This window comes from Talpa occidentalis, unplaced genomic scaffold, assembly GCF_014898055.3.
Source record: "Talpa occidentalis isolate TD23 unplaced genomic scaffold, MPIMG_talOcc4v2.1 talOcc4.10, whole genome shotgun sequence".
Lineage (NCBI taxonomy): Eukaryota > Metazoa > Chordata > Mammalia > Eulipotyphla > Talpidae > Talpa > Talpa occidentalis.
Window position 1 is genome coordinate 83,062,884 of NW_023600993.1, and position 22,040 is coordinate 83,084,923.

The 22,040-nt window shown below is 49.1% G+C and overlaps 1 protein-coding gene across 2 annotated transcripts in view; it reads right to left on the bottom strand.

Annotated features, from left to right (window-relative positions):
* Positions 1 to 7,469: 7,469 nt before the first annotated feature.
* BPI (bactericidal permeability increasing protein) overlaps positions 7,470 to 22,040 on the bottom strand; it is a 28,472-nt gene continuing 13,901 nt past the window's right edge. Inside the window, exons 8-16 of one of the 2 annotated variants that reach the window (XM_037495202.2) lie at positions 21,005 to 21,096; positions 19,439 to 19,615; positions 18,391 to 18,450; positions 16,912 to 17,079; positions 15,624 to 15,691; positions 13,733 to 13,775; positions 11,069 to 11,132; positions 9,972 to 10,048; positions 7,470 to 8,515 (exon numbers count right to left, since the gene is read on the bottom strand). In XM_037495202.2, the coding sequence (XP_037351099.1) occupies positions 8,477 to 8,515; positions 9,972 to 10,048; positions 11,069 to 11,132; positions 13,733 to 13,775; positions 15,624 to 15,691; positions 16,912 to 17,079; positions 18,391 to 18,450; positions 19,439 to 19,615; positions 21,005 to 21,096 (788 nt within the window). In that variant the 3' untranslated portion in view covers positions 7,470 to 8,476. Of the gene's footprint in view, positions 8,516 to 9,673; positions 9,856 to 9,971; positions 10,049 to 11,068; positions 11,133 to 13,732; positions 13,776 to 15,623; positions 15,692 to 16,911; positions 17,080 to 18,390; positions 18,451 to 19,438; positions 19,616 to 21,004; positions 21,097 to 22,040 lie in introns of those variants that run through there. The other variant, XM_054696579.1, reaches the window with a different exon arrangement.

Below are 22,040 nucleotides of genomic sequence, written 5' to 3' on the forward strand. Positions count from 1 at the left end.
AGTCACTCCCTCAAGATCACCCCCAGCACGTGGTAGAGCTAGGAGGCAAAACAGCTCCAGGACTATGCACATTCTTTCCTCTTTCTCTGCAAATTTTTTTTTTTTTTTAAAGCAATGGTCCCCCTGCTCCTACTCTCCCCTCTTCAGGAAGAGAGGTTTTCTCAAGCCTTGCTGGTGGTTAAATTTTCTGGAAGCCACATTGGCAATTATTTAAATATCTGCATGGCTGGTGAAACAGCAATTCTGCTTCTGGAAGTTGACACTAGTTACATCATTTAGTCTATATGCAAATGTGTCGTGGCCAAGAAGTTCCTTGCTGAACTGTGTGAAATTCAGACACAGAAGTGGGGCCCAGGGCAAAGTGACCAGGCAGAGAGCCTTGGCACAAGCCGCTACTGTGCATTTAACCCAAGGCTGCAGAAATAAGTGTATCAATTTCTTGATACACAGAGATGGTCACAGGGTGGTGGGGTTTGGGGCCATCTGTTTCCAATGGCACCACTTCTACTTCTTTGTTCTAGTCCCAAATTTACCTATTTGAAAAATTTCTAACAAGGGAGTTAGCAAGGATTGTCATGGGCAGGAATATAATTTTGCTTGTTGGTTTTTAAATTTTCTATTTTCTTGGGGCTAGTTCTAGGGACATATATTTATTATAGATAAAGATAGGAAAGTTTCACTTGGAAAAACTGAATTGATAGTAGGGACTGTGCTAATTTCATAGGGATCCCAAGAGGACTCCTTCACTTCGTGAGCTTTGTTTTGCCTCCTCCTCCAGGAAGCCTTCCCTGATCACCCCCACACACATTTCCTTAGATTAGAGAGCAGTCATCCTCTGAGGTCCCAGAATGCTCTGCATGTTCTCCGCCATAGCGTTAACCACTCTCTGCTTTTCTGTAATTATGGTCCTTTAAAGATAAGCCTACAAATTCTTTGATACACTTCCCATCAAAAGGTGTAATCTGCGTGCCCTTCCCTGGAAATTGTGTGGGTCTTTGCTATCTGCCCCAACAAACTGACTGTGACAGGAGACAGTTTCTTGCCAGTGTGTCAATAAGAGGCACTGGAATTGGGAGAAGATGGATCCTTACCCTGCTGAGCACAGGGAGCCCATGGCCTGGTCCTTCTATCCTCTGTAGCGTGAAGGTCTTGTCCTTCAGGCTGAGGTTTGTCTGGGTCCTATCCTTTCCTCCCCATTCCCTACTCTACTCTCTCTCTCTCTCTCTCTCTCTCTCTCTCACACACACACACACACACACACACACACACACACACTGGCCTGGGTGCTCCTGGGAGCAGGGCAGAGCCGTCTGAATCCATGGTCCTTTCTGATCAGGAGGAACTGGCAGGAAGGTGATACCTACTGAGCAGCTACCTACTATGTGCCAGTCGCCACACTGGTTATGCCCCCTGGCTCCCCTTGCCCTGTAGCAGTCTCTACGGTAGACACTGTCTCATTTTGAACCAAGGCGTCTGTGAGGAGATATCTGAGCTGAGAGCCTAAGGATGAGAGGGAGCCGGCCTATGGAAGAGTGAGTTCAAGGTCAGTAGAGGGTCAGGACAAAGGCTGGCTAGCAACAAGTGCTTCCCAGAGGCTCCCAAAGTCCTAGGGGTGTCTGCTTCCTTGGCTCAGCCTGCCAAGTCGGGAGGTGTCCTGGGTTGGAACTGGGGAACCTGAGTTCCAACCTGGCTCAGTTCCTGCCTGGCCATGTGACCCTCAGCCAACCTTATTTCTGCTTTGTGCCTCAGTTTCTCTCTGTAAAATGATGGGGACCGAGGAGATGATTCCCATGGGCCTTTCCAGCTTGGACAGTGGGAGATCTAGTCTGGAGAGTGGGACCTCCAGGGGACACAAAGGTCAGTCTTCCTCTGGCAACACTGAGGATGTTCCTGGTGAGGGGCCATGCAGGGGCGGAAATTCCCACAGCAGCAACCTTTGGGTCAGAGACTGCCCGAGTCAGCCAGCATGCTGCATGGCCCCAGGGCTGGCCTCACCCCCACAGGTGCCCAACCCTGGCTCTAGGTCCCAGCAGAGGCCCCTGGGGGCAGCATGACCCCAATGCTGGTCAGAATCGCCAGCCTTTCTTCTCCCAGGCTGTCCATCCACCTGGTGACACCTGCAGCTGCCATGGCTCAGCTGTGAAAACGCTCTCCCTTTGACCAGGAAGCGTGTTTGTTGTCTTCTGATTACGAAAGTATTGGTTGAAAAGAATTGGAAAAACACAGAATTTGGAAACTGCAGCGTCTGGAATATTGAGCTGCACACATGCTAAAGAGATGTTGAAAGAGCACATGCGCACAAAGCAGGACAGTGTAAGGTTGGGGACATGGACTCTGGGACCAGATGCCTGGGTTTGAATCCTGACTCACCCACTATGTGACTCAGTGCTCGGTCTAAGAGCAGCACGACGGGAGGCCAGAGGTCAAGAAGAGAGCAGTCAGAACATTCTCCCCTGCTGCTTCCTCCTTTAAGATGGGGGTCTGGCAGCGGCTGTGTTACTCCTGAACCCCTCACCTGAGGTTCCAGTCTCTCCGAAACTTGGGCGTACCCCATCTCTTTGCTTTGCTGCTTCAAGTCTAGGGATGCAGGTTCCAGGGGCTTGGGCATCCTTAAGCCCATCTCCCAACTCTACAAATAGCCCCTTAATTCAAATCCCAAGAAGCATCTGAGCTGGACTATCATTTCCTGCCTAGATGCTGATGGACACGTCAGCACACTGGCCGTCCCCTCTGCCCCACTGCTCTTTTGAGCAGATAGTTGTCCCCTGTTTCTAATTCTTCTCCTAAGTCTGTGCAGGTCCTCTGTGGAGACAGCAGACTTCACAAGGCAGGGCTGAAAACACACAGCAACCACACTCCTTCACGCAGGAGGTCCCTGGGGCCATGGGGGGAGGTGGGGACATGCTGTGGGATCTTGAAGGTCACACGGAGGAGAGGTCCTGGACAGAGCAGCGTGGCCTGAACTCAGAGCCATAAAATGAGAAGCACCAGCAGCAGGAAGCCTGGGTCCTTACAGGCACAGCTCCTGACGCTGTGTGACCCTGTGTAATCCTGTGTGATCCTCATTTCCCTCCAAATGCAGAAATGGACAGCATTTTTCAAGTCATCCCAGGATCTTGTTTATTTATTTTTAAATTTATTTTTATTGATCTATGATTGACATGTAAGATGAAGGTATATTTATACTTACAGATTTGATACATTTATATAGGGCAATATGACCCCTTCCACCACGTCACATATTCATTTCTCTTTTGTGTTGGGAACCATTAAGATCTAGTTTCTCAGCAATTTGAAGTGTATAATATAGTATTGTTGTCTATAATCACTGCGCTGTGCACTAGATCTCTTAGTCATCTTTTAGATCCAAGTTATACTCTTAAATAAAAATTCTCCCACCTCCCAGCCTCTGGGACCTGCCATCCTACTTTTTTACCAGTTCAGCTTTTTTAGATTGCGCATACAAGTGATATCATACAGCATTTGTTTTCCTTTGTCTGTCTGACTTAGCTCATTTAGCATAATGTCCTTAAGTTCCATACACATAATTGCAAATAGCAGGATTTTCTCCTTTCTTGTGGCTGAAAATATCCGTGTGTGTGTGTGTGTGTGTGTGTGTGTGTGTGTGTACCACAGCATCTGCACTTAGAGAAAAGGGGACCTGTGAGCACTGTTGGTGGCAATGTATATTGGTGCAGCTACTATGGAGGTTTCTTAAAAAATTAAAATTTGAACTAACAGATGATTCAGCAATTCCACGTCCGGGTATATGCCTGGAGGTGATGAAAACGGATCCTGCAGAGTATGTGTACTCTCGTGTTTATTGCAGCATCATTCACTGCAGCCAAGAAACAGGAACAGCCTAAGTGCTCACTGATGCTGGCTGGATGAAGAACTCGTGCTATATATGTATTTACACGCATGTACACACTCACACACACACATACACTCACACACCAGGATCAAGTTGAAATGCAAATTCTGGTTCATCAGCTTCCTTTGGGGGCCAGGACTCTGCATTTCCGATAAGCTTCCAGATGAGGGTAATCTTGGACTGTGCTTAGAGAACAAGAGACGAAGCGAGGTCCAAGTTCCCTCCCCGCTCAGCAGTTCTCTAGCTGGGTTCACTCTCATTTTAAGCGCAGTTTTCTGTGATGGCGCCACCCTCCTGAGAACACTGGGTCAGGCTGGGAGAGAATGATGCTATGCGGACCCGCAGTTCTGGATCCCTGTAGGGTTTTCTGGGGTGGAGGTTTAGAAATAGATGGCAGCTTTCCCCCAAGTCCCACTATAACCTGCAGATACACACACACACACACACACATATACATGCACACACACACACATACAGCCGGAGGCATGTGGGTTTACAGAAGAAAAATCATACTGCCAGTGACAAGCCAGTGCTGTCTGACGTTCTGAGTCACCTACTTGGGATGCCAGGGGACCCCCGAGAGCAGGGCTGGCTGTGTGGATGCACAGCCCTTCACCCAGGGGGCTCTAAGGAACCTGAGGACCCTCCCATCTCTCCCTCCACCTCCTCTCTGCCTCTGCAATTGGCAGCAGCCAAAATCCCAGCAGTAGCCTCAATTTACTGGGTCTTGACAGCTTGAGGACCCCAAGGAGCTTCTGTTAAAATGAAAATTTCTCAGCAAGAAGACATTCTTTAATATTTTGCCAGAGCCCACTTTATTGGATTCCTTTCCTGGAATTCCAGAGGGTACTTGCTTTATAGATGGGGGAGCTGAGGCCTAGAGAGGGAGAAGGATGGGCCCAGGTCACACTGTGAGCCCAGCACTGCACGCCTTCATTTCTGGGCCAGGCGGCGGCTCTGTTCTTGGCATCAGACCTTCCAGGCAGGCAGCTCCAGATCAGGTTTTGAGAATCACTGACTTCATGGCTTCAAGCCATACATATGTGGATTCAGCAGCATAGCATTTAAAAAATAAGTACTTATTGCGCACCTACTCTGTGCCAGGCATTGGGCTCCACCTCTGACAAGCCAGCGACAGTCCTTACAGCATAGCAAGGAGCACTCGGTTTACTGATACTTGGAGCTGGCTTTGGTTACTACTTATCAGGTCCTGTAACACAGACTTCACATATATTTGAATTTTATAAAACCCTGTGAGGTAGGTACTAGTCTCATCCTTACTTTATAGATGAGAAAATTGAAGGCCAGAGAGTCAATCATCCAAGGTCACGCAGCTGGTAAAAAGCAGGATTGGGAGTTGAACCCACAGTGTCTGGGAACACAGCTCATGCTCTCAACCATGGGGCTGTGGGCTTGTTAACTGTCCACTGACTCCTCCCAGTCACCTCATGCCAAAGAGGAGGGTGAGGTTTTATTTTCACTTTTCAGAGAAAGGGGAGGATCAGAGAGGTTAAGTAGTATCAGGAGAGTTGTGCAGCCCATGACATTTGAAACTAGGCCCAGACAACTCTGTAGCCCAGGCTCTGAGCACTGAGCTTGTGGCCTCAGGCAGGCCACATAATCTCCCTGAACTCCAGACTCCTCCCAGGGCAGGCCACTCGTGGCCACTCATGGGATGAGGAAAAGTGGTGAACACAGAGGTTAGTCTCCCCATGATCCACCCCAGTCTCTCCTCTCCTGGGGTACCCTTCCCTCTTATTGAAGTCACTGTTTCCAAAAGGACCCCAAGGCAGAATGCTTCGCCCAGAAGGGAAGCTGCTCCAACGATGAGCATTCAGGCCGTCTGCAGTGGGCAATTGGGCAATTATTTCTTGCACAGCTCTGTGACAGGGATTTCACAGAGGGGGGCGTTTACCCACTTACAGTGTGTAGTCAGTGGTTTTCAGTATATTCACAGACTTGTGCAACTACCACTGCAACCTAAGTCTAGAACAGTTTCAACACCCCCAAATAGGAGCACCATCCCCTTCACTGGTTATATGGAGCGGGTGAGGCTTAGCCTGAAGGGAGCAGCGGCCCAAACAGTGGTGTTGTAGGTGGGCAGGTGGATGATTTGGAGTGTGGTGGAGAATGTTCTTCAAATGTTCTCAAACAATTGCCTGTTCCTCAGCCATTCAAGGGAGGTTCCCAGGGCAAGGGGTGTCTACTCACCAGTCTTCAGGTGCAAGAAATATTGCATGTTTCCTATAGGAAGTGGGGCAGACGTTGCCACAATGTTTCTGAAAGTTGAGGGTAGGTTTGGGAGGGACCATCTACCTCCAAAAGAATGGAGGAGAGGAAGGGGGGGTGGGGGGCTGCAGGGCTGTGTCCCCTGTACTAACCAGCTATGTTCCCTACACGAACCAGAGGGGTCTTTTGAAAATGTGAATTAGTTATTGCCATTCTCTTGCTCAAAACACTCCAATGGCTTCTCTTAATTTTTAGAACAAAATCCAGAGTCCTTAACAGTCTCAAAGGCCTCTGAGTCTCACCCATGCTGTGCTCCTCCTGATTCTTTTCCTTCTAGTCTCACTGTCTGCTTTTCAGTTCCTATTCAGCAACTCCACAAGCCTTTGGCAAACAGAGAAAGATGCACACTTTTGGTGGACAAATTAGAGAAAGCATTTTGTTCCCTTAGCCTGATGTCTTTTTATAGTGCACAACTTATGCAACTGAACACAGCAGTCTTGCCTTAAATTTGTCAAGTCCCAGAGAAGATTTTGACTTGTGGCCGGGGTGGGAAAAGCATGGACTCTAATAGTAGAGACAGTGGAAATCCCAGCTCTGCCACCTGCCAGCTGTGCGATCCAGGGAGAGTGACTCCATCTAAAAGAACTGACCCATTCTCAGCTGGGGGGATGGAGAGTGGGGTGAAGATGACACAAAATCCTTCATGTGCTGTGCATCCTCCCTTCCAATGTGGTCCCAGAGCCTTTACCTCCACTTAACAGAGAGTAGATGATATTAGCAGAAGTGCGTATATTTTTTTTTCTAAGATTTTTTTTAATTATTTATTTATACAAGCACTGGGTACAGTCAGAAGCGCAGGAAGGTGAGAGAATTCACCAGAGCCAGAGTGGGGAACAGAACAGGCAGACTGACGAAATGCACTGCTGAGGGGAGCAGCGGGTGGCAGGAGAGGTCTGCGCGCCATGTGGGACCCTCGCAGGCAGCCGGGGATCGAACCTGCGCTGCAGAGGCTGCGGGCAGCTTCGCAGCCTAGTGCTCAACCGCTGCGCCGCCAGGGGAGGCCCAAGTGTGTATATTTTTTAAAATAAAAAAATTTAAAGCATCTTTTTATCTGCTTTTCTGCATTGCAAATGTTTCTCTCCATTTTTACTATCACTGTGGATGAATTCTGAATAATAACAGACTCTATTTCTACCCCTGTCCCTCCAGTGCTTTAGAAGTCACAACAGGATATTTAAAAATGAAATCTGGTCATGTCAACTTATAACCCACTGCCTGCTTAACGCTATCCAGATGTGTCATTGTTCACCCAAAAGCTACAGAGGCTGTCTGGGATTTATCGATCAATTTGAGGCACAATGGCGTTAAGACCCATGCAGTAGCCCGAGACAGGCACACCTGATGCCCTGTGGTAGGAAGTGGCCTAGAGCCCCTAAGGAAATTCACCAAGAGTCCTGGCCTGAGCATCTGGTTTCCATTCCAGCCTGGAGAGTCTTGGGGAAGTGTTAATTGCAACTGAGGATGTGATTGACTGAAAAAACTTCAAGGGTGTCTGTCCCTTGGCCCAGTGTTCTGCTTTGGGCACAATGGCTGGACAGGAGAGCATGGACTAAGGGAGCCATCACATGCATGTGACTGTGTAGGGGCAAGTGTTTGTGTGTAGGTTGTGCAGGATAGCTGTTCAACATCAAAGCCCATTGGTGGTGATGGAGCCATGGTCACAGTGACTACACAGGAAGACAACGGGCTGTGCAGAATCATTGTTCAACAGTGACACCATGAGGCAGTAGCAGGAACAACAGTCCAGTGGATTGAGGTTATATTAGGAAGCAAGACTTTCCTTTTGAGCCAAGTAAGCCCAAGTACTCTTGGGCAGTGCAGAATGAGGGATGTCCTAAAAAATGGACATTAGGAGGCAAGTGGGGGCTCAAGAGAGTAACTAGAGAAATAAAAAGAGGTGATTATATCTGTGCTGTGAACTGCCATAACATACCAGTTCGGCCAACAATTGAATGAATGGACATAAAACAAGAAACAAACCATCACACAGAATTCCACAGTAAAAAACAAATGTTGTTGTTGTGTGTGTATCACAAAAAGAAGTATTGTGGTTACAACGGAAACACAATTCCTAGAGGAAATGTGCATGCAGCAATAGCCCTTAGAAGAAGTTCCAAGGGCTTCACACCACCACTTTTCCAAGGAGCAAGGTCCCCTGTGTTTAGATCATTTTTGAATCTGAATTCAGAGGAGTCTTCAAGGGGTTCTGCATCAAGAACGAGAGAGGGATGGCTGGGAAAAGGTGGGCCGGCTGGAATGGGTGCTGACAGCACCTCACCTGGGTGGCTGACAGCCCCACCACCCTCGGCGACTTCAGCTGTAGTCAACATCTGCACCGAACAGCAGGAAATCCTAGGAGAGATGGGAATGCTGTCACCGGCTGAATGTGCACCCCTTGTTTGTGATGTGGGGCTGCTCTGCTGGGTTTTAGAAGGAAACTTCGAGAGCCTGCCAGTTGGGAAGGAGGAGCAGGGTGGGGCGAATGGAGAGGCAGGGGTGAGCCTGGGGCGCTCAGGTCTTGCCACTGGGGTCTGCACACCACTGGCTGCCATGCCCCTGATTCTGTCAGCAGCTTCACTGGCAGCTGTTTCCTTCTCAGGCGTGGAGACCCCGGGGCTGCTGTGGAGGCTTCATTTGTCATCCTGGCCTCATGGTAGCCCAAGGGAGCTTTTGTTCTGATCAAGGCTGCAAAAATACTTCTCTTGGCTCCTTTGCGCCCTTCACTCAGAATTTTCAGAAATGAAGAAATTAAATTGTGCCGTGGGGGTCTTTGTTTTTTTCCTTTCAGTACCGTGTCGGGAGCATGGGCATGCGTTCCTTTGTTCTTTCCACTATTTCTCTACAATCTCTTAGCCCCACAGGCTCTCTGGTCTACAGGATGATTGGGTGGTGGCGGTGAGGGAGGCTGAGAAGTCTGGGTGACATGGGGGCTTCCCATGAGGGCCACGAGGTTATCAGAAAGCCACTGACCAAGGAAAATGCTATGGTGGGTGATGGTTTCACTGCAGAGAGATCAGCTTTGGGACATGCCAGATTTTAGGGGTCTCGGGGTAAAGCCACTGGGGATGCCAACAGATGCACAAGCCAAGAGGGTGGCAGAAACGAGAGGCAGGGCTGGGTCACAGGATGGCACCAAGGAGACTCTTGAGCCTGGGTAGTTTGATGAAAGTGAACAGGGAAAGCCAATTTTGGGGGATGAGACTCTGCAGGGAACCCTGAGAACTCCCTCTGGCAAGGAAGGGGAAGGAGGAAGCAGCAAGGAAGAGGCTGGAAAACCAGAGCAAGACTCTGAAGTTAAGAGAGGAAACACTCCATGAATGGGGTAAATGTGTCAAATGCTATTGGGGCCCAGGCTGGAGGAAGACCAGAGGAGGTACACTCTTTGGTTCCCCGTGTTTAGATCCACACCAGGGATTGCAAATCCACCTGACACTGACCACACTTCATACCCTACCTGCCCAGAATGAGGCTAGATGCAAAGGAAGATTGATAATGCATGTGTCAATATTTATACCCATCTGCCTTAGGGAAGAGGCTCTGTGGCCACCCAGGAGTTACGTTTCACCACGCACAGTGTCAGACGGATGCAGCTGATGGTTCAAAGTAGACATCTGCCTTTGACTCTGGCCTTCACTGAGTAGCCGGTGACTTTTCTGAGTCTCAGTATTTCTCTGTTTCTTAACAGCAACCACCTTCCAGGGTTGTTGTAAGGTAGAAAACTCTTGATACAGGGCTTGCATAGGTGAAGCTTCCTGCAACAGTTGCTATTACTAAAGAAGATTGACAAAAAGGGCCCTTTGAGACTTACCTGGTGAGACTGAAGCAGCAGGTTGAGGAGCTGGACGTGGGTGGGCAGCGGCAGCGGGAAGCCTTGCTGCAAGCGCGCTGTAAGGGGGGGGGGAAGGTCAGGCGCAGGGGAGGAGAAGGTCGGGCAGGGGCCCAAGAGACAGCTTCCCTGAAGCCTGGTTCTGGGGAGGGACTGACGTGGGCACGTAAGCCTAAACAAAAGGTTGCCCTGGAATCTCCCATCCTCTTCTCCACCATGATCCAGGGACCTGCGGGCCTCTAATTCCTGCCTAAGCCCACACCACTGTCCTCCCGGGGGCGATGGCACTGCTGGCAGACACCAGGCCCGAGGGATGCCTGGGGTGGCTGCTTGCATGGGTTAGGGACAGCCCACGGACATGCATTTGGGACTAACTCCTTGCATGTGCCAGAGACCCTCAATGTTCAGGGAAAGCCAGAGATGGGCAGTGGACAAGGGGCGAGCGCTGCACCTCCCCACTCCCCCCCGCCCCCTGCATGCTACCACATTCTGAATTGGAACTCTGGAGACTCAAACCTGCTCTCTCAGGTCATTTTGAAGCTACATGTTTCAAGGGGTGGGGAGGGGGAATAAATCGGTCTATTTAATAATGCGTTGTCTTAATTTATAATTTCTAAATATTCTAGCCACGTGGTATGTGTGGCCTCTATTTATACTCTTGTCTCTGCCTCTGCAATGGCAGGCCTTGCCAGTGTGCTGAGCTGACCTTAGCCCTCTTCCCTGGCCCTTTTCCCAGAGCTGGAAAGAGGCTGATGGGATCAAACCCAGTTAGGATCGAACGCAGTTCCACCTGCTCTGTGATGCAGAACAAGTCACTTAACTTCCTTGACCTTCCATTTCTTCCCACGAAAACTCCTATCTCGCAGGGCTATGGTAAGGACTGGAGAAGAAATGGATGGGCAGGTGGTAGGAACTCAGCTCCCATGGGTTCCTTTTTTTCCATGCTATTTGAGATTCCTTTGAGGTGACCAGAACCCACAACTGGGGCCAGGTATTAGGTGGTTCTAGGAATTAACCCCACCCACTTTTGACCAAAAAATTGGGGACCAAAAATCAATCATTTCTCCAAAGCTCCTTACCGTTAATCTTGGGAAGAGCAACAGTGGGCAAAAGAAAGTTCATAACATTCTGCAGGCTTTCAACCTGGAAATCAGAAGGAGGATGGGGCCCGCATCAGGACCCTGTGGCCTCAGCAGTCCTCTGCCCTCTCCATTCCCGGCCCCCCTCCAGCTGGGCAAACTGTGATGATGTCAAGACTATGGCTGGATCAAGGTCACTTTCGTTCTAGAGTTTCCAGGAAAACACCTACTAAACTGTAGGGTGCAAGAGAGGCCATCGGAGTATTATTTGTGAAAATCTGTGTCAGATTCCACAGATTGAAGAACAGAGTGTTTCCATTTTTTCAGGGGCTATTTGGCAGTTTCAGCAAAAGTCTTAAGAATGTGTGTTTCCAGTGGGCTGCAAGCATGCCTCTATGGTGTTTATCCTCAGGAAATGATGTAGGGCCTCGGCAGAGAGAGCAATGGAAGGATGCTCACCCAGTGACAGATATAACCAAAGCAATAAATTAGAAGCACCCACATTTCCAATGTTTGGGGGGAGTCGTGGCCCTTTGATCCCAGGTAATACTATGCAACTGTTAAGAAGGATATTATAGAAACACAATGATCAGCACAGAGATATTCATTAGGGAATTTTGAATAAGGAAGAGCAGATTACTGAAGCCACTTAATTCTATTGCGTTGTTGTCAATAAATAGCAAAGGTCAGGAAGGATATACTCCAAATGATGACTTGCTGAAAATAGGGGTTTTTAAAAATTTTCTTTGTTTTTACAGATGCATAGGTTCTGCCTGCTTGATAATGTCTGTGTTTTGCTTTTGCAATAATGAAAAAAAAATTGTAAATAACGTAACACCCTCAAGATAATTGCCTCTAGTGGTGACATTTACAACTTGCAAATAGGTCCATTTTTGTCTCTGGAACAATTGGGTTTCCTTCCCCAGGCTGTGATTCCCTGAGCTCATCAGATCTGGTGCCCTTCTTCTCTTGAATCTGGGGACTTACTATTTTTATTTTCCATAGAAGCAGAAGTTAGCTGCCAACAGAGCTACACCTCTGGGCGTGTCAAGGAGTCCATGTGTGCAGAGGCTCCTCCAGGTGCTTCTGTTGGTTGTAAGCTCATCAGATGGACAATGGCTGGCTGGATTTCCATCAGATTTAGAGGGAGGTTTGGGATAGTCTGAATTTGGGGTTGGGTGGCTAACAAAGCACCCACTTGGTGAGGATCTTGGGGGGCATTTCAGAAAGCTAAGGGAATGTTCTTTAGGGATTCCCCAGAGTTCCCTGGGAGGTTAGAGCCCCATGTATAAGATGCCTGTGGAAAGAGCACACCATGGCTCCAAAGGGAAGTTCTAAGGTGATGCTCATTCAGGATGGCTGTTGAAGGGCATCTGAACCTCACGTATATGGGCAACTCGCCACTAGTACCTGGGGTGAGGGTAGGAGGATGGGCCTACTTCATGGTGGTCAGTGATTCTGGGGAGTGGAATCATCTACTAGGTCTGGTGAGATGCCAGCTCCTCTTCCTCCCACCTGCCCTGATCAATCTCAGAAAGTGACTTTGACATTCATCCGGCTGCTGAAGCCAGCACCTAGGAGTGATTCCTCATTGCCCTTTCTCCTCACCACGCACATCAGATCTTACACCAAGTTCCATCTAATTCTATTGCCAAAGTATGTCTTCAATCCACCATCTTTCTTCTTCTACCTGGCCCTGTTCCAGCCTCCATCATCTCTCACCTGCACAAAGGCCCCAGTCTTCCCTGACCTGTGTGATCTGACACTTGACCCTGCAATCCAGTGCCCTCACCCCAGCCAGTGGCATCTTTTACACTGTTACAAATCAGATCATGCTCTCCCTGCATGAATGAGTCCATTGTCTCACTGTCCTTTCAACACTATCTTCTTCAGCCCAGAAGGCCCTGGGGGAGCCAGTCCCGCCCTGCCTCTTCCAGACATATCTCCTCCTCCATCCCCCCACCTTTCTCTGTCCCTGTCACACTGTCTTCCCTCCATTCCCCAAGCATACCCAGCTTGTTTCCACCTCAGGGCCTATGGCCCTGCCATTCCCTCTGCCCACAACAGATCTTCGCCTTGCTGGCAACTTCAGCTCCAATATCCCCACCTCCAGAAGGCTTTCCCCAATGACATAGTCTAACCTCAACCCTCCCTGTCACTTTCTAGCCCACCTCCATTTTGTTATTCATTGCATTGTTCATGACTGGAAGGATCTTCATTTCTTTTCGTGTTTGTCTACTATGAGGTAAGGATCTGGGGGAGCTTCCTTGTCCCTTTTATCCCATACCCTCAACAGTGCCTGCCACACAGTAGGTGCTCAAAAAAGTCATTAACTTGTTTGTCCACAAGCATTTGTTGAGAAATTTTCCATACCAGATTGTGCACATTTCATCCCAGTTAAAACTCATCCCATTAACTCAGGTGGAAAGGACTGTCCCTGATCAGTGAGGAGGGAACGCAGCTCAGAGAGGAGGCGACAGTCGTAAGTAGGGAGCATGGATTCCAGCTCAGGTCTCTCTGCCCACGGAGCTCCTCCCATCATTACTTCATATGCAACTTATATGCAAATGAGCCATTGGCCTCCTAAATGACCCCAGGGGTCCCCTGAATAACCTTAGGATGGGGAGGTGGGGTGGAATGAGTCACCAAGTGTCTCAGACTCACCGAGAAGGGGCCAATGTCGGAGTGCTTCAGTTGTAGGAGCAGCCTGTGAAAAGGGGGGTGAGGGCTGAGACCACCATTAGCTTGACCCATATCCCACCCCCAATCCACATTCCCTTCCTTTATCTATAGCCCCCCTGATTTTTCTCTGGGAAAGTCCCCCATTCCCTACATTGCTAGTGCTGAGCCCTGGGGTGGGCTGGCTTAGGGCAGAGACACCTCTCCTGCCAAAGTGATTGCTTCAGGGATGGACTGTGACCCACAATGGTCCAGGGAGGGGTGGTTCCAGGGCTACAGCTGAAACTATGGTGAATAAGTTGTTCTCTTTCCTCCAGGAAAATTAGGGACCATTTTTGTCACCACTTATGTTAGTCTTCTAGGAAATGAAGCAAGGCATTTTAACCGTGACCTCAGAGAAAGAGGAAAATAAATGGCTGTTTATTGAACTCTTATTATTTAAAGCATTAAGTTGGGTGCTTTATCCCACTGAAATCCTGCAACACCCAAGAGGCAAAGGCCATCACACGCCTGTTTTACAGATGAGGAAACTGACCCTCAGAGAAGGCAAGCAACCAGATCAAGGTCACACAGCTAATCAATAGCAAAGTAGGATTTCAAACAGGTCTCTCTGATGGCAACATTCTTGTCTCCAAAACCCTAATAAAGCTTGAAAACTGTCTTGTTCACCAACAGTCAGGAGCCCTGGGATTTCTGCCCTATAGAATTCTCTGCCATCCCCTGCATATTTTAGAAAGTCTGTGCTCAGTCATCACCCAGCTGTATCCTCTCTGGCTCCTCTACTTGAGAGACCCACTGGTGTTTCAAGGAAAATTAAACCCACATGTTTCTGAAGCGGTAACACTTGTCAAAATGATGCCAGGAGAAAGAAGCAGTGCGTAACCCTCAGGAGCCGATCTCAAGGTTAAGAAAGACAGCTCCGTGCCAGAGAAGAGGTGGAAACAGGCAGGAATGTGGGTCAAGACTCCAGGCGAACAGTGTGATCGTGATGAAGAGCTGGCCTCTAGGTCTGGATGTTGGGGTGGTCACATCTGCTCTCTTGGTGTCGCTATCTCTGTGCGTCTCCTTCTTTCTCTCTCTTCCCTTCTTCCGTCCCTCATTTCGTCTCTCTCTCTGAGTCTATCAGTCTCTGTTTCTGTCTCTCCTCCCATTTCTAAAATTCCCCTTTACTGCGTCTTTTTCTCTTCTCTCTTGCTTACTGAGGGCATATTACTCCCTGGAAGTGTTGCAGACATTGAAATGCATGTTAATATCTCAATTCATCCTCATGCTGATGTTGTTGGCAAAGACTAGTTGTTGGGCTTATTTTACAGCCAGGGAAACTGAGGTTGCTTGCCCAGGCAAGCTAAGTTTCAAATGGAGGTCAGGGTCCCCATCCCCCCACCACAACTTCTAGGCCAGATTCAAATGGGCTCACATGGATTCCAGAGTCTCCCAGCAGGGGGCAGTTGTGAGGGCCCAAGGACAGGGTATGAAGATGTAGGTTGAGTGAGGGAGTTTGGCAAGCGCCAGGGGAGGCCAGGGACATGGAATGGCCAGGAGCCATTGTGGTTGGAGGTGGGGATGGGGATCAGCAACTGGCACTGAGGGGTCAGGTCAGCTCAGGCCTGAGGGGCGCCCTAGGACTTTCAGGGCAGAGGGACACTCCAGTGAAACCCAGAATGTTGGTCATGTTAAGAAGTTTGGCCGTGGGAGGTCACTTCATTTCTGAGCATCCATTACAATTTCTGCAAAGTGGGGATGATTTTGAGGTTTAATTTAACTGACAGACAGGAAAGCAACGAGACAGTGCTTGGCATATGATAAGGTCATTGTACCCGGGGAGCACCAAGAATGGATGGCAGCTGCCTCCTCCCGTCCCCGCAGGCCCACTTACTTGTCCATCTTGAGCTCTCCAATAAGCCTTCCGGACTTGATGTCAACCTTCACAGAAATATTTGTGCTCTGCAAAACAATATCCCAGGAGTTGAGGCCCCACGACCCAGAGCCGGGGGCTCTGCCAGGCCTGCAAGACCAGGAGGGGCAGCTTCACAGGGGCTCCTCCTGGGAGCCCACACTGCTGGGTCAGACCCACAGAATCCAAAGTGGAGGGAATCAATCCTTTTCCTTGTGCTTGTTGATAAGCCCTAGACTATCAAGCAATTACCATTTTCTGCTTCTGAGACCATTTCAATTATGCATTGGTGTATTTGTTCATTCTTTCGTTTATTCATTCAATTATTAATTTATTCAAATATTTATTAGATAGCTAACTTGAAATATGCCATATCTTTTCTGGTTCATAGCCACTCCTGGCGGCTAGGTGAGACAGACCTTGGGGCTGGAGTCCAGGCTAGCCCTATTCTTGCAGCCATCATCCAGTATTCATTCAACAAGTATTTACCGAGTCAGAAACTGAGGTTCCTAGATCAGATTTCCTGCCACTGTCTGTGTGACCTTGGGTGACTCCTTCAGAATCCACTTAATCTATAAAGTGGGGATAATGGGTCTCAATTTGAAACTGGGCAGACCTGCCTGAGGCCCAGGAATACCTCCTGGAAAGAGAGTCTGGTCCTCACCCCAGTAGTCATTGTTTGTGGAATGACAGAGTGATCGAATGAATGAATGCACAAATCAACAACAGCAATGAAACTTGAATTAGTGAAGGACTAACCACACAAATGAAGGAATAGACAAAGAAATGCATGGATGAATAAATGATGAGTGAACACATATACAAATGAATGATTAATTGAACAAAGGTATAAGTAGATGAATAAATGAATAATGGAATAAATGGAATGCATGTATGAACCAGAGAAAGCACAGCATATTTCAAGTTAGCAATCTAATGAATAATTGAATGAATTAATAATTGAGTGAATAAATGAATGAATGAGCAAATATACATATGCATAATTGAATGACCAAATATATGAGTGAATATAGAAACAGTCTTGTAACACTCATTTCCAGCCGAAGAGGGAATGGATAATTGAGTGAATGAATGAATGGGCATATGTGGGAGCCAGACGCAGTGTGTGTGGTGGTTCTGGTCACAAGTCCTGGAGCCCCACTGTTTGGGTTTGAATCTGGGCAGGATTCACACTGGACCTCTGACTCCAAGGCCAGCATGCTTGGCCTGTCTATGGTGCCTCATGTGCCCACCCCTGGGAACAGCTTACCACACCAAGCAGGAAGAGGGAGGCCAGGGTGGAGTTGGGGAGGATGGCAAAGGCCTGGGCCTCCAGGGCAGGGCTAAGGTCAAGGCCGGTAGGGTGCACAGTGAGGTAGGGCGGAGAGGAGACTGAGATGAGCAGCTGCATCTTCATGTTGGGGAACTCCTTGGCCACCTGCAGCCCCCAGTGAGGACAATCAACAAAAGAGGCAATTTTATTAACATGTTTTAAAATCCCACCTTGTCCTGGCTCTACATCAGCACTTTCCCTGTCTTACCATGTCTTTTCCAATAAATTCTAAAGACTGCAAGATCTGACAGCTGGCGCCCTGTTAACCTCACTCCAAAGGCCTCTCCTTCTGCTTTCCAACTCCAGTCACCCAGGATTCCTTTTTGTGCCTCAAGTATGAGCGGCTCTCTTGCCCTCTAAAGCCCTTTGCACTCTTGGTTCCCACTCCCCTAATGCCTGACTCTCCACCCTTCTCCTAGCTTGGCTATTTCCCTCCCTTCAGGTCTCAGCTCAACTCTTGCCTCCTTAGAGAGTAGTGGTGGCTCCCAGGGAAACTGAGGGGGATTTTGGCAGCACCCCCATCTCTGTTAGCTTCCAATCCTCCCCCAGGTAAACTCACAGCCTGGAAAAAAATATGATTGGGAACTCCCATATAGAATGTTCTGGAAGTACCACCATGGATGAGGCCATTATAGACTGAATGTGGGAGTCCCCTGTCCCCCCAGTTAATATGTTCAAGCCCTAACCTCCTAGCCCCTCATCCCCAGCATGCCTATATTTGGAGAAGGGTCTCCAAGGAGATGATGAAGGTCAGTGAGGGCATAAGAGCAAGGCCCTGTGCCAACAGGATTAGCATCTTTATATGAAGAGACCCAGAGCTTGCTCTCTCCACGTGCACCCAGAGGAAGGGCCACGAGGACACAGCAAGGGGATGGCCTCTTGCAAGCTAGGGAGGGGGCCTCACCAGTATGAGACTCTGTTGGCACCTTGATCTTGGACTTCTCAGCCTCTAGAGCTGTGAGAAGTTATTTCTGGTTAAGTCACACAGTCTGCGGCATTTTGATGACAGCCTGAGCAGACAGAGACAGAGGCCTTCCTTGATGGCTTTGTCTAAAGTGGCCTCATTGACCTGTGGCTTCACTTATCTTTTTGTTTTGGGAGCCTGAATAATAATTTTCTCACCCACTAGACTGCTCTCGGAGGGCAGGGGGATGGTCTGTCAGCTGAATGCCAGCACAGGGCCCCAGGCACTCAGTGGGTACTCAGTATGTATTTGTTGAATAACTGGGCCCCCAGATCTGCCCTCCTACGTGGGTCCCCTTTCTCTGTATAGGGGGTGGCCGCACAGAGCTATTTCCATTCTCTTAGGCGAGGTTGCTTCTGAGTCTGGGGGGAGGGGGTTCTCATCTGGCTGCTTAACAGAGTCCTGTCCTCTCCAGCAACCCCAGGCCAACTCCCGAGCAGGCTCTTTCTTACCTGTGGTATGAGAGTTCCAAAGAACTCGGTTGTCAGTCGGATTTTGGATTCTTTTGGAATCTGTAGGAAGGGGAAAAAGAGGAAAGACTTCTTGAGGATGATGTTAGAGATTGGACAACCGACAAATTTTATGAGGAGTGAGAGACGGAACGTATGGTCAGTGTGACAGGCGCGGACCCACTGCAGCCATCAGCCCAGAGTGGTCAGGCAGGGTCAGTGACTGCCCGTGCAGGATCAGAGATGCTCACAAAACTGATCACACAGGAAGCCCTGCTGCTGTCTCCATCTCTCCTACCAGCAAGACTCCCGGGGCTTCTGCTTTTTTACTCCACCCATTCCCCACCCCCTGCCTGCCTTTGAGGCTCTGCCACATGCATGTGATGGTGACTGACCCTCCTCGCTCTGATCCTTTCTCATTTGAATGGACTTTTTTTGTTTCCAGAGGGGCTGTGGGGTTGGCATTTGTCTGTACCCAGAAAGAGAGGGAGACTGCAGCTTTCCCAGGAGCAGCTTAGGCTGAGCTCCGAGAGGGCGTGACTAGGTAGGGATCAGGCTGCACTAGATTCTGGAGAGGATGGTCATTTCTTCATGTGACTGCGACCCAAAGAGGGGTTTGGCTATGAATATTAGAGACAAAGACAATGAGGATAATGCTACTGTGATACAGGACTCAGGCTGGGTCACTGGGCCGGACATAGGACAAGCACTCAGCTGGTGTGGGCTGGTCCTTATTGTTCGTCTAGTGCTTTCTACGTGCTGGGCCTGTGTGGAGCTTCTCATGCATTCCTGGACCCCGCAGTACATCCCCCAAAGGCAGAAACTGTTATCAGTGTTTTACTGATGACAAAACTAAAGTTCTGGGAGGTTACATGGCAGGCTGAATGTCATCCAGCTGGAAAGAGGGTCCATGATATCTGAACTTGAAGGGGGCTGGTTGACACTCAAATCAAGACCTTGATCTCCACAGGGTGAACAAAGGTTCAACTCTGGGTCTTCTGCTGCAACCTCGTCCAGTATCCGTCCCACATCCGCCCCCACGCAGCCTCACCATGTCATCCTTGAGGGTCAGGTGCAGGACTCCGGCCTGTTGGTACACAAGCCCCGCCGTGTTGAAGAAGTAGTTGGAGATGCCCAGGTACACCATGCGGTCGTGGTCAGCGGGGAAGGCCAGTGCTGGCGGGGCAAAGGGCGGGGGGCTGCGATGGCCCAGCCGAAAAAACTCTCCCTGGGGGAGGAGGCAGCGGAGTGAGCAGGGGAGGGGGGCACCCTTTAGGGAGTACAATTCAGCATCTCTGCTCCTGGAAAGTACGGGCTGAGCAGCCCACCCCCTCCTGGGCTTGAATTTTTAAGTGCTTTCCACAACAACCCCATAGGGAGGTATAACCAGGCTTATGTCCCAGGGTGGGACAGCGACTGAGACACAGGTTGCAGAAGAGGTGGCCCTGGGCCTCAAGGGCGCATGGCCCAGGGAGGGGTTGGACTTGGGCATCCAGGGCCCAGCAGCACAATCCCCACCCCTCCACTGGCCCAGCTCAAGCTTTCTGGAAAGCGCAGGAATTCTACTGAAAGAATAATGCCATTATTAGATTAGCAAAATGTTGAAAGGTTTAAGAGAAAGAGATAAACTGCTCTCTGTGTGTGTGTGTGTGTGTGTGTGTGTGTGTGTGTGTGTGTGTGTGTGTGTGTTAAACACATTCTATTCATTTTTGCTGAGCATGTTTATAGCCGCCAGGGAATATGTGTTTATAGGTTTCTGAAGACCAATTGACAAGATGCTGCAAAAGCAGATCATTTATTCAGCTAAAATAAGAATAATGTGGAGTTATAAAAATACATATGGTAGGACACCATTTATGTACAATTTAAGGGCCTATAAAACATACGATATAAGAATCAATTGATGCACATAGACATGCAGTGAAAGTATGAAAATGCAGGAAGGACACACGGAAATGGTCATTTGACTGCCTGGAGGTGGAGGCACCTGGGGCCTCAGCTTTGTGTTTCTATTGTGTTTCATTAAAAAAAAAAATCAGAGGCAAATAAAACAATACAGTAACATTTCTTAAATCTGGGCAGCAGGTAGGTGAAATCCAGGTACAAAGATGCTCATGGCAGCTCCAGTGCTGTTTGTGGCAGAAATGGCAAGAGCTCAAATACCCCAGGAGAGGGCTCTGTCTCTATCACGAGCTGTTCACTGTAATACCCAGGGCCCCAAAAGATCTAACTTGTGTGCCAATAGAGCATATTTTTGAGTTGTAATATCTGGGTGCTCTTTCTCTTTCCCTCCCCCATCCCTTTCTGCTTCAGTGCCAATGGTCAGGGAGGCCTCCTCGGGAGAGAATGTTCGAGCAAACACTTGAAGAAAGAGAGCACTTTTGCAGATATCTAGGCAGGAGCGTTTGGGGCAGAAGGAGCAGGAAGTGCAAAGGCCCTGGGGCCTCCAGTGTGACTGGAGCAGGGAGAAGCTGTGGAGAGTGCAGTGGGGGTGGGAGGGTAAGGGTCAATGGGAAGGGGGTGGAGTCATTGTAAAATTTGAGTCCAAGGATCAGAAGGAGCCCAGGAGGGTCTGAAACGAAGATATTGAGGGTTTATGATTCTTAGCATGTCTCACCTTCAGCTGCCCATCCAGGCTGTCAGCTGTGACTGTTGGAGGTGCCAGCAATGAGTAATCGATCCCGGCCACATTATCTATCCTGGCAGTCACTAGAGGGGAAGACAACAGAGCATGTGCCATCTCCCTATGGCAGCACCTTTGGGCCCTGGGATGCAAGGTCAGCATCTCCTAAAGTTGAATCAAGAACTGCAGTGCACTTCCATGCCCACCTCCTCCAGGGAGCCCTCTCTGAGCCGCCTTTGGAGGAAAATGAATCCACACCCTTATTCACACACATCTCTTCTTCCAATAGACACTAGGACAGGGCCTAAAAGACAGTGTCAAGGAGCGGAGAGACCTGGGCTTGAATTGAACCACATATGAACTTGGACATGTCCTTTTACTTCTCTGAGCCACTTTTTATCAGTTGTAGAATGGGGTAGAAGCACTGATCTCACAGGATTCAGTGAGAAGGTAGATATGCCTAATGCTCTGTGCATGGCAGGGGCTCAAAAGCCAGAAGGGATCAATATTAGCAGTAATGACATCCCAGGCTGAGCTTAACTCAGGTCAGTTTCCCCACAGTAATCAATGAGTATTAAACAAATATCATTGAGCCATTCCCTCCCATGTTAGAGGGGAAGAAACTGAGGCCCAGAAATAGTACTTGTGCAAGAGGGCACCACTGGTTTGGGATTCACACCAATATCTTTTTCCTGTCTGATGAACCAAACCTTAGACTCTGCCAGTGCATGGGTCAAGGTGGCTTCCCCGCGGGACTGGGGCATTGCCTCTGAAATGAGCACCTACTACGTGCTGGCCATGCCAGACTCCATGGGGCGGGAACTCAGGGAGGAGGCTGGGACACAGACTCTGGAGTAAAACAAAAATTTCTGAATTTAGATTCTGCTTCAGCCTCTTATTGGCTTTGTGAACTCAGGCAAGTCTCTATTCACCCACGTCCTTGAGGGAACTCTAGAAGTGAGGGAGCAAATCAGCCCACACACACCCATTCCTCCACCCCCGCAGAGGCCTCCTCATGGGAAAACTGAGA